General features: G+C 40.3%; 2 protein-coding genes across 2 annotated transcripts in view; one reads left to right on the top strand and one right to left on the bottom strand.

Annotated features, from left to right (window-relative positions):
• Positions 1–141: 141 nt before the first annotated feature.
• asphd1 (aspartate beta-hydroxylase domain containing 1) lies at positions 142–13,374 on the bottom strand. The gene is made up of 6 exons (XM_079564991.1): positions 13,244–13,374; positions 10,680–11,121; positions 8,225–8,431; positions 5,017–5,224; positions 2,024–2,137; positions 142–428 (listed from the first exon to the last, which is right to left on the bottom strand). The coding sequence occupies exons 2-6, from the start codon at positions 11,103–11,105 to the stop codon at positions 319–321; spliced, it is 1,065 nt and encodes a 354-aa protein (XP_079421117.1). The 5' UTR covers positions 11,106–11,121; positions 13,244–13,374; the 3' UTR covers positions 142–318.
• Positions 13,010–14,993, top strand: part of sez6l2 (seizure related 6 homolog (mouse)-like 2) — a 20,603-nt gene continuing 18,619 nt past the window's right edge. The window contains exon 1 of the mRNA XM_079564992.1: positions 13,010–13,089. Within this exon, the coding sequence (XP_079421118.1) occupies positions 13,025–13,089 (65 nt within the window). The 5' untranslated portion in view covers positions 13,010–13,024. The remainder of the gene's footprint in view (positions 13,090–14,993) is intronic.

The raw sequence follows: 14,993 nt of genomic DNA, 5'->3' as shown, positions 1-14,993 counted from the left end.
TACTTTAAGTCCTATGGGTATTTTTTGAACCCATACATTATTTTAGGTTACACTAAAATAGACCATTAGCCTATTGACTGAACGGGTATTTGATGGATCCATTATTGCATAAAAATATATTTCCCGGACTTATCCAGACACTAACATCATGTGTTCATGTGATCCGCGACTGTTACAACAACATAATGACTTGTTACTTGAGCTGAGCGTCACATACATCGCCCGCTGTATAGAGTGGGGCTATTAAAGTGATTGAGGCCGGGGTTAGGGTGGACATTCGGACTCATTTTGCCTTGCATTGGTAAAGCACAGGTACTTCTAAAGCTCAGGGCTGAACATAAAGTCCAAGGCCTGCCTCTCGGCCGCGGCCACGTTGGGATGCCACAGATCCACGCTCAGAATGACTCGCGGGCCGGCTTCCTGTGAACCTGCAAACAGAAACATGGACAAGATAGTTCAAAATTGCATTATTACTGACATCAACAACCATTTAAATGCGGAAGGAGGCGCCCAATACTTGGGTTTGGGTTTATGTAAACAAAGTACTAGACAATGCCGTACTGGGTTACTGTCATTATTTGCCATGTCATTCCTTCAGAGTGATCAAACATTAATGAAAGAAAAATGTGGTCATGTCTGTGCACTTTCATATTTTAAAAAAACAATAAAAGCTAAACTCCCTTCTAGAACTTTATAATAGGCCATCGACTAGCTCTCAGAAAGGGCTTAGAAATTGACTTTTGTTCCAGGAAATAGGAAGTACTTTTTATTTTTATCAAGTACAATAGTTAAACTTCTTCCACAAAAAGTTCCACACGCAGACTCCCTGCAGTTAATGAGAAATTGGCTACTAAAGCCGGGAAGTTTGTGAAAAAATTGACATTTTAGCCTCTACAGGCATTTTTGACTCCAATTATTTAAAAAAGTGTAAAGGCCACCAACTTCAATTTTTACAATTAAGACAATACAAAAAATATTCAATATGTGGAAAAAGAAGGTGGATGGGAGTTTTTAAGAAATAACTTGAAAATATGCCTATTTTTGAAATATGCGTCCTATTGAAACAAGCACACTATGGGACATACCATTTCCACATGACATTTTGAAATTAGATTTTGTGAACATAAATAACAAATAGCAGATGTGTATCAGAAGTGTATCTTGGCATATGGACGAAAGCTTGACTTCAGTCTTGCCTCTTAGATCTTGTAATTCATACGAGCGATCGCGATGTCGTCACATCCGTTGGCCGTGGTAGGCATTTTACATTTTCATATTTGATAAACATTTTATTAAAATCCTATAATCAGCAAAAACAATGTCCATAAACAGGGCATTGCTTCTCTTGCGCTGTAACAGATCTATCATTTTATAAAACCGAGTTAGAGGCCTGTCTGCATCAGCTGCCTACCAAACATCCGGTGAAAATTGCGGAAGTAAACAATAACAGCGATCGCTCGTATTCAATATAAGACCTTCTAATGCAGTGGTTCCCAAACTTTTTTTCTTGATTCCCCACCTGCGCATGCTGTTGTCAGGCTCCGCCCCCTCAGTAAAAAAAAAAAAACAACATAAAAAAATATTTACCAACATGCATTTTAAACACATTTTCTGAAATTAGATAGTTCTATATGCACCTGTCGTGATTTTTAACCATTTTAATTTGGATAAGTCCTGCCTGAAGCTTAAAGATCATTAGTTGCTGATAAAGCCACTTGGGATGAGAGGCGAAAAAGTCCTCAACAACGCAGTACAGACAAAACCCTGAGAACATCTTCTCTTTCAACAAAGTGAAGAACAAGCTTTTATTTTGTTCTTTTCGTAAGATGTGAATCCCCTGCAGAGATTATTTGTGTTTCTCAGCTACAGGAACAAAGGCCATGTTAACAGCAAAACCCAAAAAAGTCAAATAATCCCCCAAATAATCCAATCCAACCTACTTTGCTTTACACAGAGGTCCAGATTACCCATGTTTACTTAAATCATTGCGGGTTTTTTTTTTTTTGGTGCTGTTCTTACCAACCTTTGTGGGAGACGGTGTGGAGGAACGAGTCGTCCACCAGAAGACAGTGTCCCTCTGACCAGCACTGAGGCTCCCCCCCCACCACCAGCTCACAGGCCGCTGGAGTCTGCAGCCCTGCAAAACACCGCAACAACCGGGGATTTCGGTGTCATAGAGCTCAGTGTGGCGCGCACATAAGGAGGGCGAGCACTCTTGAACTGTTTGTTCCAATAAGAGAGGATTAGTAGTGGAAGGATCATGCCACAAAACGGGGTGAGCGACAGACAGAAGGAAGGAAGAGGAAATTAGTTATGTAATGGGCAGGGCTAGGAACATGGGCGTAGGTTTGCAAAGGGGTCGGTATTTAGGAACAAACAAATTGTCCCCGCCAACCTTATGTGAAGATCCTTCCCATTGTGCAATCTTAGTTAAAGTTAGCAACTCTCTAAAATTTGAGCTGACTGGTCAAAGATTTAGATCACGGGGGCTTTGTGCACGGGCTGTTTTTAGCTTTTTTGGCAACTTACTGTTAAGTCCAGGTTAACGACTACTTCCTGTTCACAGTTTAAAGGAATAGGCCACCATTTTTACATATTGAGATATGTTCTTACCTTAGCTTTGACAAGTTCTTTAGGACCTGTCTGGTCTTCCCCCGTGCCTTCAGTCACGTAAACACAGCGCAGACGGCGTTAGCATTTAGCCTCTCCCTCTCTCCACTATAGCTCCAAAACAGGTCAAGATAGAAGCTACCAAGCTCTTCCACCTTTTCCCTATTTAAATATGGTTACGTGAAGTGTTCCACTACAAAGTATAATTACACAAAATTAAACAATGTGGATTTTCTAAGCGGATAAAAGAGGGAACTATATTGTAAGGCGTAATAATACCAGGAGTAGTTTGGCATCCGCACAGTAAAGTGAAGATTACTGCGCAGTAAAGTGAAGATTACTGCATGGATTTCGAACTACTCCTGGTATTATTACGCCTTACAATATAGTTCCCCCTTTTATCCGCTTAGAAAATCCACATTGTTTAATTTTGTGTAATTATACTTTTTAGTGTAACACTTCACGTAACCATATTTAAATAGGGAAAACGTGGAAGAGCTTGGCTAGCTTCTATCTTGACCTGTTTTGGAGCTATAGTGGAGAGAGGGAGAGGCTAAATGCTAACGCCGCCTGCGCTGTGTTTACGTGACTGAAGGCACGGGGGAAGATCAGACAGGTCCTAAAGAACTCGTCAAAGCTAAGGTAAGAACATATCTCAGTATGTAAAAACGGTGGCCTATTCCTTTAAGCGAACATTTAAATTGAAATAAGAGCGCAAAAGAAATGACAAATAAACATCAACCCGGGCATATTTCAAAATCTAGTTTAGAGTGTGGCGCCATTTATCAAGCTAGCTTTAGCCATTAGCTTCAAGGCTAAAACACTTACATCTGTGAGCACTCCTTCAGTTAAGTAGCTTATTTACTTTCTGTGTAAAGTTTTTAACATGTTGGAAGTTATTATCCAGCAGCAGCAACCGCATGTTTTTCAGCCACGTAGATTTTGAATATTAATTCATTTATTTCACTAAGACACAGAAATAAACAAAGTTGGGAAACAGTTCTAACCGATGCTTGACATTAGGGCTGAACGATACGGACAAAATTGAATTTCTCGATATTCATGCCACAGGTAGGCAAGTTTGCTCGGTGGAGGGCCGGTTGTCTTCATCGTCAAAAGACCAAAGGCCGGACCCTCCAAGTGAAGCAATTGACTTTCTACATATGCCAGTGTTGTACATCATATACTGTACGCTGGGAAAATGTTCATCTTAAATTAGATAAATTACTTAAAATCGCTTTAATAAATTTGAGTCAGTTTGAACTAATCTAAAATCAGATAAAAATGCTTATGCCAATCGAACAAATAGAAATCCCACTGGAAATCACACAAATTAACTTTTACTTTAAAAAAATATTTATTTATCACTTGAAATTATACAAAATAATCTGAATTAAGAAAAAACATGAACAAAACGTGTTTGTTCCATTGGCAAGAATAGGTTTTATCTGCTCTAAGGCCAGGCAAAATCTACTCAAACTTTAGATTTAATCTCTTAATTCAAGTAGATTTAAGTAATTTCTTCCTTAGATGATTATTCTTTTAGGATTATGGACTAAAAGGGTGCTCTGCTAAGACATTTTAAGGAATTGACAGTATTTTTTCACATTTCTAGAGTACTTTAACAGGCATTTGATCTCCGATCTGGGTCACAATATTTCTCAAAATCATCTCGTGGCCCAGAGTTTGATGATGAAGGGCCTGACGTTGCCTATCCCACGATACGATACAACTACGGGTTTGGTGAAAACTAAGCATTTTCAGAAAAATAAAAGCATCATAACACAAAAGAGTGCAGTTTTATTGATGAGAATCTATATTGTTTATATCTTGCTTTTTCTATATGAATATCTTGAATGTTCATATCTCAATATCGATACGATAACGATATATCTTTCAGCCCTACTTGACATCAACCCTCACCAACCTGCAGTTCAGCAGTGGCGGGTCCAACACATTTTTATTACAGTGTTCACTCAAAGACCGTCTTGACAACATATATATTCTACTACATTGGGCTATAACTCCCCTGTAGCATTTTTTCAAGTTTAGATGCTGCTTTTTCTCTCCTCTCTTTTCCTTAAAGTATTTTTCTATGTGGGGAAAAAAAGTGATATTTGTGTGTGTTTGACCTTGTAGTGACCCAGTGGCTGTATGAGTTGTCATCATGGTGCCGTTACTTCCCATCACAGTGATCCCTAGGACGCTCCAGGATCAATTGTTTGGAAGGGCTGCACTGCTTTCTTACCAGAAAACCAACAAAAACAGTTGATTCTGGAGCGTTGTAGAGACCAATGTGAGGTGGTCAAATATGCACAAATATCAACTTTTTGCACAAGAAAACACTATAACTGAAAATACAAATTTGTTGCATTCAAAAATTATTTTCGGTGAACTCTTACTGACCCAGGTGGCAGCGGAGTCGGGTGTTGGTGGGGCCGTACGAGCTCCCTAGGGTGGCCCCAGGACCCAGGATCCAAAAGCCAGCTGACCCCAGCGAGTTACTGTTAATGAACGTCCGCAGAGACAGCAGCGTACGGTAAGTGCACGGACAAGAGCGGCAATTCCCTGCAACGCACACACCCGCACTGTACAAGGGGAACACGGCCTGGCCCTGCAAAAGACAGCCCGATGTTACATGCATTAGGTCAGAGATTAATCACTTAGTCAGTTAGTTAGTGAACATTCAATTCATACATTACACACATTGTTTTTGTGGAATAGAATGGAATCAAATAAATGTTTTTGTCAACACGGACATTTTTCTGGGACTCTTGGTTTTTCGGTTTCATTCCTAACTTTTGGATGAACTTTCAGCACGTTTCACAACTAAAATAGACTAAAACAATAAAAAGGCTATAGATGCACAGCACTTAAATGTCTTTTTTTATAGAAATATTCGTTATTGCAAAAAACTATTTCATTTCACAACTAAATCATTTGCCTGAGGAGGAACCTGTCCGGTCCAAACATTTCATATTTATTAATAAATCTTCTGCAAGGATTGATGGTGTGCGGGCCTTCCTTTACTGCATGTAACTTTGGCTTTAGCCTCTATCTGTGCGCACTCATCCTAATGTGCTAAAGTAGATTTCCAATAGAAACGATGGAAAGGTACAACTATGAAGGTATGACGGAGTTTGTGATGTGTATGTATATACTATTATGAGCAAAAAGAAAATCTTTCAACCATAAATGTAAATATCACAATGTCCATACCACCTTTGCTATGCCCGAACCCGTCAGACCTCGGAAGCTGAGCAGGGAAGGGCCTGGCTGGTACTAGGATGGGGGACCATTTGGGAACACCAGGAAGCCTGGCGAATGTAGGGTGTGAGTGGTTGGTGGTGGTCGACTGGTTGCTTCGCATATTAATGAATGAATGAATAAAGCACAAAATCGTAAAGCGACTTTGAGCGTCTGGAAAAGCGCTATACAAGACTAATGCATTATAATACATTATTATAGTGAAATATAAATGTGTTTAAATGTCAACATTTTGATGAAAATTCACTACTAGACAAATGCAAATTTCAATTTTTCTACATTTTCTTCCCATATCATGCAGGCCTAATTCCTGAAAACATTAGCTAAACACTGTGCTAGGATGACAAAATACCACTATTATAAAGCCACACTATTATATTATATGGAACATTCATGATTGTATATTTCTCTGCCCTGGCTATCAAAGTAAAGACCTAACCTATTTTTTAATCAATAAGCTACTGAGTAAAAGCACATATGTATTCATCTATTTATTCATTTATTTTTGTTCCACCTCCCAAAACGTGCATAATAAACTTGTGAATCTGTTTACTGGGTCAAATTTTATGCATCATGGCTTTAAGTACAGCATTCATGCTATTCTTGGTTTGGTATTTAGGATAATCCGTCTGGTAGTTCTAGTAGCAATAGTGGTTTTAGCAGAAGTAGGGACAGTAATAGCACTAGTCTGAACAGTTGATGCAGCAGCTGTAAATCCAGTCACAAAGGGTCAAAGAGTCGGGCCATAAGCGCAAAACCAGCAAGTCAGCTTGATTTCCTGTGTAAAAGTGCATAGTAAGATGTACTTCTACTTCTAGTAACTGTGGTAGAGTCCATAGAACAGAGCAGAGTAGGAATACTATGTTACGTCATGTCCCGGAAATTGTAATATAAGGATCTTGTTGTAAAATCATTTTATATTTTTGAACAAATAAGCGAAGTAAATCCAAGCAATAAAGAAAAACATAAAATAGTCTGCATATTTAAGTTTTAGTATCGATCCAGTTAGAAATTGATTTAATTATGAATATTAAAGGTGACATACCACGCAGAATCAACTTTTGTTTTTTCTTTCTAGCTTTTAACGGTGTTATAACATTGTCCCCTTGTCAATGTTATACCGAAGTGTCCCTTATTAGTGATCCTACTCACATTAGTCACTTCTTCTCCTATTGCTAACATGCTTAAATCTGTACTTCCTGGTTTTTGTTACATCATAGAGGTGACACAAAACTGGACCCTGTGTGTGTTCAAAAATGGATTTGCCCGAATGTGTAAACAGAAAGCGAAAGTTTGTTTTCACTGCTGCATCCTGGCGTCATTCCCACTAGTGCCTACAGAGGGAGCTCCAGCTCTGTTTGAAATGCTTTTTGTCTTTTGCTTACACATTGTTTCAAATGGGCTGCGTTTATGAAGCATCACAACATACTAAACAGCCTGTAATTTAAAATCGAATAGTTGTAGCTAAGAACCCGATGGTGGTAGCTATGGTAACGGACAAAGTGCTCAATTTTCTATAGTTTTACGGTAAATGTCTGTATAATGGCTGAACCTATCCACATGAAACTAAAACTGTCACAAAGTTCGACGCCTTCTCTCTCAGCACATGTGAACTAAGATCAAATGAATGTCTCATAAATGTGTCCAAAAGTGGTGACAATTTTCAAAAGTATGTACTGGATGTTGGTCAGATGAAAGGACTTTCAGATGAATGTGGCAGGTTTGTGAATCCAATGACTTCCAAATAATGATCAGTAAAAACATTTGCAGATTTTCTGTTTGAACATTTCTTTACAAAACTGTGTCTTTAACATCGAGTTACAGGCCCCTGCTCCAACTGAAATGTGACATTCTAGAATGTCATGAACCTATTGTAAAGCGTAAAATATTAATGTTGAGGAACCTAAAGGGAATGTTTTTAGGCCTCAATTATTCATGAGATATCCACTGTAAATGTAATGTTAATTATTACAGCTGAGCAAGGGCTTACGCTATAGTTTGTATATACTAGTCACAGTGAATGACAGCAGTAGTAGTAGTTGTAGAGTAGCAGCAGCTGTGGTAAATCTAGTCTCAAAGGGTCAAAGAGACGGGCATCTGAACTAACAACTAATGTCAGTGTGCAGTGACTCAGCTTTATTTCCTGTATAAGCACACAACAAGATGTACTTCTGTTGCGGTTGTGGTAGAGGTCATAGGATTGCAGCAGTGATAGTAGATTGTGTCATGGACTGCAAAACATTGTCAGTTTTCAATCATGGGCAAAAAACACTTTTTATTTCTGGATTGTGTGAACTGTTTTTGTTTACAATTTCACTGCCGATTTTGTAGTCACGGCATGTTCTACCTTTGGTCCCATGCATGTCCAGCCGGATTTGGAGTCAATGCCGCGCTGGTAAACCGCCTGGAACTCAGCTAGGATGACGTGATAATTGGCCTCCAGCACTTCGATGTCGTGCCGATGGGCGTCCCGCGGGAAGAACGGCACGCTGGGCACGTCTGGCAGGTAGAAGAGGTGAGGTTTCTGTATGGTCGAGTGACTGGCCAGTCTCTCCTATGAACAAAAGACAGGGCAGCAGAAAGTTACAGTAATAAAACGGGTGTCTGTCATGGTGCGTGAGCTTTCAAGCATTTTTGTGCACTCTGGTACCAGCTTGTATGAGTTTGTCTGACAACTAAAGCAAGGGTGTCGAACTAATTTGGGTTGTGGGCCGAAATTCAGCTCCCACAGCAGGTCATAGACCTCATGTATTGTGAACAGGAAAATACTATAAAAAATACTATATCCAATAAATGAAAAATAATGAGCTGTGATTGTGAAATAGTGCTGATTTGGTCAAAAGCTCGACAGAACTGTGGCCTAATCAATAACTGTAGTAGCAGCTTACACTTGAATTGCACTTTACAAGCCTGTGTCACTGCGTTTCTCAAAGTGCTACATTGTAGTCATCATTCATGCACCACACTCAGTGATGGTATGCGACTATTGTAGCCACAGATGTCCTGGGCCAGACTGACCATTTACCACATGGCTATAATGTGTTGTTGATATCCTGATCTCTTATTATGTCAGTGCCCTCTGCTGGACACGTGTAGAATTATTTATTCATTTATTTTTTCCAATTAAAGCTGCCCTCTTGTGGCTGGAATGAGCATTCTGGTTATTTCTTTAAGGAATTTACTCTCTACAAGTCAGGGGCCTTGTGTTTGTCATATTTGTTCAAAAAGTGTTTTACAAAAAATGTTGTTGGTCTGGAGTGCCCTGTGCTGGCAGAAGTGGGAATGGCACATTATAAATCAGTGACGGTTTTCTAAGGGCAAAATGCAGCCCTCAGAACAGTTTTTGGGCCTACCCTCTCCTTGCTAAATTGACACACAATGCTTTTAACAGCGAGTTCAGTAATCTTACTCAACAGTGGCATCTTATTAACGCAAAGTTGGCGGCCTAATTTCCAGTGTCCAGATGTGCATCCTCTCAGGCAAAACAGCAGCTTCGAGACATGCGAGCGACTGAGAGAGCCGTGATCCCTTTTCTGTCACACAATCCACAAGTATCTTATTTCAGCCTCATTGTCATTGCTGTAATATAATTATGCTATTGGGACTCTGGTACAATGCATCAAATGGTAACATTTATGTCATGATTGTACATGGTCCCTTTTAAATAAATAAACAATAAAAAATGCCCCAACGTATTTTAATGTGAAAACTTTATATAATTTCTAGGGCTGTCACTCGATACATTTTTCTAGTCGTGATTAATCACACTTGTGAAATTTGAATAAATGTGGTTAATTTTTCTCCAATAATTATATTCATTTTTAATACTTGTCCAACATAAACACTTACATTTAAATCATTTGATTATTGATTGCACATTTCATTAACCAAATATTCACAGTTTCATAATTAAGGGAAAAGCCCAACAGCTCAGCCCTGTCTTGGTCGCTCGCCCAAGGCTTGTTCATTTTAGAGACATTTTCTTTGGTGTTGAACATTTGGGACAGAATCTGCAAACGTTTAGGTTCATAAAGTATAGTCATAATCATTTATGTTGAAATAGGATAATCAGACAAGCCTTTTTGATGCATAAGTAGCTCTTTGACACTTTTGTTTCAAAAAAGTGCCTTATCGTGTGAAAAGCTTGGAGACTCCTGGCTTACAATATGTAATTAACACCAGTGTATTGTATTTCAGGTCATGTGTGCTCAGATACAGAAGTGTGTCTGGTCAAAACATATGATGTGATTAATTGTGATTAATTGTGTTTTCGTTTAATGTGATTAATCGCGATTCATTTTGAACGCCATAAAATGAATTTCTAAAAGAGAAACATGTGCTCCAGATGTAAATGTATGTCACACGAAGCCTGTGAGTTCTGTTGTATAGGTCTAGCCTACATTGCGTCACTATAGCCTACGTATCAAAATAGCTTTTAGATACAGTATTCACAGTACAACCTACAAAAAATAAGTAAACTTCTGCATATAACAGTGACAACAAGGCTGCTGAAATAGGTTACCGTGTGGGTTTTGGGAAAGCAAAGGGAGCGAAGCAGTTGTTTTGCGTGACAACGATGCTCGTCTCGGCAGGAAAAATATTGAGCTCAAAAATATAGAATTTGCCACCAAGTATGGCATGGAGCAGAAGAAAAAAATAAAAAATACTGCTCCAGGTTTGTTTTTGCATAATTTCCTGCCCAAGGACAAACATCCGTAGCTATATGAGAAAATAAGTAGTAGTAGGGTGGGAATACCAGTAGTAGTGGCAGTAGAAGTATTAGTAATAGTGGTAAGTAACACCTGTTCTCTGAGGCCCTTGTGAATGCGGCCCATGCCCACCCAGCTGTAGCGCTTGGCATACTCCTGCAGGGCCGCGTACAGTTTCTTGGCCTCTTTAGACGCTTGGGCCGGGAACAAGGCGTGACTCAGCACCGGGGTGAGGTAGCCCTGTCCCCTCTCATCCTCCTCCTCCTCCGTCTCCATGGAGATGAAGTGGCCGATCTGATCGCCTCTGGACAGTTTGGAGCGGCCGCAGGACTTTGAGCCGCCTCCATTTTTCATTGATCGCCGCGAGCTGAGCATGGGCGAGTGCGAGGGCGAATCGGTGCCCATTCGGTAGCAGTGCCACAGGAAGAGGAGCAGTAAGGTCCACAGAAGGCCACTCAGGGAATGGGCGCCCAGGTCGCTGTAGAGGGGCAGGGGCAGGGTGCTCACGGGCCAGTGCATGTCCACACGCAGGAGGCTGGGGGGGGAAAAGGATTTATTTCACTGAATTGTTTAGCCCTGAAAAAATATTGTAACGTTGTTCTTCTTGGCAGACAAGACATCCCCTAATGCAGGGGTCACCAACCTTATTTCAGCTGAGGGCTACTTTAAGAGCATTAAGTTGTTCGAGGGCTACCAGTTAAAAACAAATCCTAAAGACTTAAACGTACACTGTTCACTTATAGGATATTGACCCCATATTATATTAAAATAGCTTTATTTTAAACTCATACCGAGTCACAAGAACCGAAATAACTGTAATTTTAAGAATTAGATTCAAGAAAATGAAGTGTTTTACACTTTAGAAAAAGTCCCAAGGGCTACTGGACATGCCCCAAAGGGCCCATGGGTGCCCGCGGGCACCACGTTGGTGACCCCTGCCCTAAAGGGTTTGTGTTTGGGTCATTGACGTATAAGGATTTAAAAAAGGATTAAAATAGAAAAAGAAATATTATATAATGCTATTGTTCAAACATTAAGAATGTATTTTAACCATAACCGTCATATAAATTACTGAAGTTAAGAGAGTTGAGTGTTTTGTAAGTAATGAAAAGTAATGTGGTGCGACTGTGATTCACCGTAAAGCTGTAACTCGTGCCCCTAGAGGCCATAAGCGCCACTGCAGGTGTCGTAGCATGTTGCGTTTTTTTTTTTTACTTATTAATTGTCCGTGAGAGTAAATACTACACTGACAGAAAAGACAAAGGGACAGAGGGATATTGTACATCGAATTACACAATGGAGATACATTTTTTTCACTCAAACTTAGCTGTAAATACTGTTTAAGTGGCGCTAGCCCGCAGTTAGCTTTGCACATTAGCCCGATAGCTTCCTCTTAGTGATTTCATTAGTGTGTATTGGTGACTCTGACCCGGTGGCAGTCACGTTGCAAGCGTGGTTTTCTGGCCAGAGACAGCAGGGGGAGATGAAAGACCCCCCAATCATCCCATTAACACTTGTATTACCCCCAGAGGGACTACGGAATACATTTCCTCAATGCACCTCGATTTTATTTTACATGTTCTCTATCATTTTAAACTAAAGGGAAACAACGTATTTATACTACTTTAGTTTTCGTTTAAAATAAAATAAGCATTTATTGTATCCGATCATAATCCCCCTCTTAAACATAGTTCACAGACTTTTTTCCCCGCAAATTGGATCAAACTGCTCAAAAGCTTTTAAGAACACCATTCACCAAAGTGCACCACAATAATAGTATTTCGGCAACAGATATTTGATGTTTTATTTAGAATGTTTCTATTATTTGTACCACATGATGAGCGGTCGCACCAAATGACAAAGACCCGTTTCTCTAGTTATTACCGGTCCGGTTTATTCGTTTTTTTACCTACATTCTTTAACCTTTCCATATTGCTCTTTTAAAGAATATATTAACCTTTGTGTAACACCTGAATCGTTCCTCACATCACGTTGCGATTCGGTGATTGCCACCAAACTGACAGTGATATTGTAAACAAAACAACATTTGTCATTCCTGGCTCTCATCAAAACCACATAAAAACGGACTGTATCTGTTTCCCTCCAAATGGCTCTAATGTGATTAAGATAATGACAGCAGGACGACAACGTTACATAACGGCATGGGACGAGCAGCAAACAGCTGGGAGCAGGTCAGCGCGAGACAGATTGGGCAAGCGTCACATGGACCTGGCCTCTGGGATATTTAATCTGATTTATTATATCACGGCACCAACACAAAAAAAGAAGCCAAACGTGGATTTGATTGGCTGACAGATTGACAGGCAAACTGCGTGCACGGGCCAGGGTCTGCGCGCACGGATGGGAGGAGGGCTCGCTTCATTCCTGATCGGTTTATCACATATCGGATCATTCGTATTGGCAGCACTGACGCGCCGATGAGCCGACCCCGCTGGCAACACCCCGCAGACCACGCCACAGACATGCGTCGACTTCCTCCGAGGTTCACGCTGCCTATTTCACTGTTGACTTCATCCACCTCTTGCTCAGTAAACGCATCTTTGCCGTCTTTACCCGGTGACCATGCGAAACGCGTGGGCACATGCAGGGTTCCGCGCGCGCACGATAACATCCATGAAGCATTGAGCCGACTTTACCTTGACTAAACTGTGGTGCGGGCTGCGGTTGTTTTGTGGACGGCTCCTCTCGGCGCCCACACAGCCTCTGAAAGCAACGCAGCTCTTTAAACTTACCCGCAGTGACCGCCCGCGTCCACTGGGGGGCGCCCGAAGCGTAAATACTGGAGGTAAAGGAGGATGCAGGGCGACGGAAGCTGCAGAGCGGAGGAGCGGCTGCGGATGCAAGACCGACGATTTATTACGATCTGTGTGTTTTTGTTCGATTCATATTTTTGTTTGTCGCGTCAGAACCTTACTTTGACAGCGAAAAGCATATCTCATATAGAGAGACAAATCAAAAATCAAAACCTACAGCCAATGAATTGGATTATACGAGAGTTAAAATAGATTTGGTAGTTTACTTCTTTGTGTCCAGTGTTGGGCACGTTGCTTAAAATGTGTCATATATTCTATATTATGTGGTCATACCGCCTTTGCGATGCCCAATCCCGTCAGACCTTGGAAGCTCAGCAGGGAAGGGCCTGGTCGGTCCTTGGATGGGAGACCGTTTGGTAACACCAGGAAGCCTAGCGAATGGAGTGAGTGAGTGGTTGGTGGTCGGAGGGGCCGATGGCGCAGACTGGTTGCCTCACTTCCGTCAGTCTACCCCAGGGCAGCTGTGGCTACAATAGTAGCTTACCACCACCGGGTATGGAGTGAATGAATAATGCAATGTAAAGCGTCTTTGAGTGTCCAGAAAAGCGCTATATAAAACCGATGCATTAAGAATGTAATGTTTGTATTACATATACTGAAATGTAGCTGAGTTACACTACTTTGAGTTACTTTTGGCAAAATATAAACTGAATAGCTATAGTAATAAAACCACAGAGAAAATGTCATGATTTAAAGTAAAAATAAGACAGAAATGGCCCAAAATGCAGACTGCAACGAAACGCAAAATCAAGAAACAAGAAACTGACATAAAAACAAAAATAAAGCAGGAGCAACTGAAAACCAAACTCAGACGGGGACATGATGAAGACAATGAACTGACAAAGAACAATGGAAACACAGGGGTAGAAATACATGAGGAAACGGGGCACAGGTGAGTCACATTAGGGCGGGGCAATAACAGAAAATCACAACCGAGCAAAAAGACATGTCAAAATAAAACACCAAGGACATAAACGCAAGAAAACAAACCAAAACAGGGCAACAGAAAGCAGACCATGACAGAAAAAGGGCAGTCAGAGATTTTCTTTTCCTTCTCTTTCCTCATTCTCTTGTGTTTTGTTTTGTCGACGTTAACTACACGCAGCTGCAGATCTCACACCAGTGTCCAACTTGATCTGGCATTCTGCAATTTATTTGGGTGGAGTTTGGCATTTTTTTCACTCAGACATTTAAATGCTCTTGTAACTCGGGTTACTTGAAATGTTATGACTAATATATTCCCGTATTTTGTGTTAGTAATATGTTATATTCCTTAGTTGCTGGAAAAAAGTAGTATATTTGTGTAACTCGTTTCTTCAACCTTTCTTATAAAATTGTCACTTCACTGGTGTAGAAATAATACTTACCACAGGCATTATTCTCCCAGTATAAGTCATTATTTACAAAAAAAAATATCAAAAATAATAATAATAGAAATAATAGCTAATAAAAGCTGTCATATGCAGCTTAACCTATAGAGGAGTGTGGGATGATGTAGCACAAACATGACATAAAATGTAAAAAATAAATGATGATTTCTAACTTGCAACTCTAATATAATATAATGTTCAGG

The sequence above is a fragment of the Gobius niger genome (genome assembly GCF_951799975.1).
Source record: "Gobius niger genome assembly, chromosome: 10".
Classification (NCBI taxonomy): Eukaryota; Metazoa; Chordata; class Actinopteri; order Gobiiformes; family Gobiidae; genus Gobius; species Gobius niger.
This window is presented reverse-complemented; position numbering and strand designations above follow the sequence as displayed.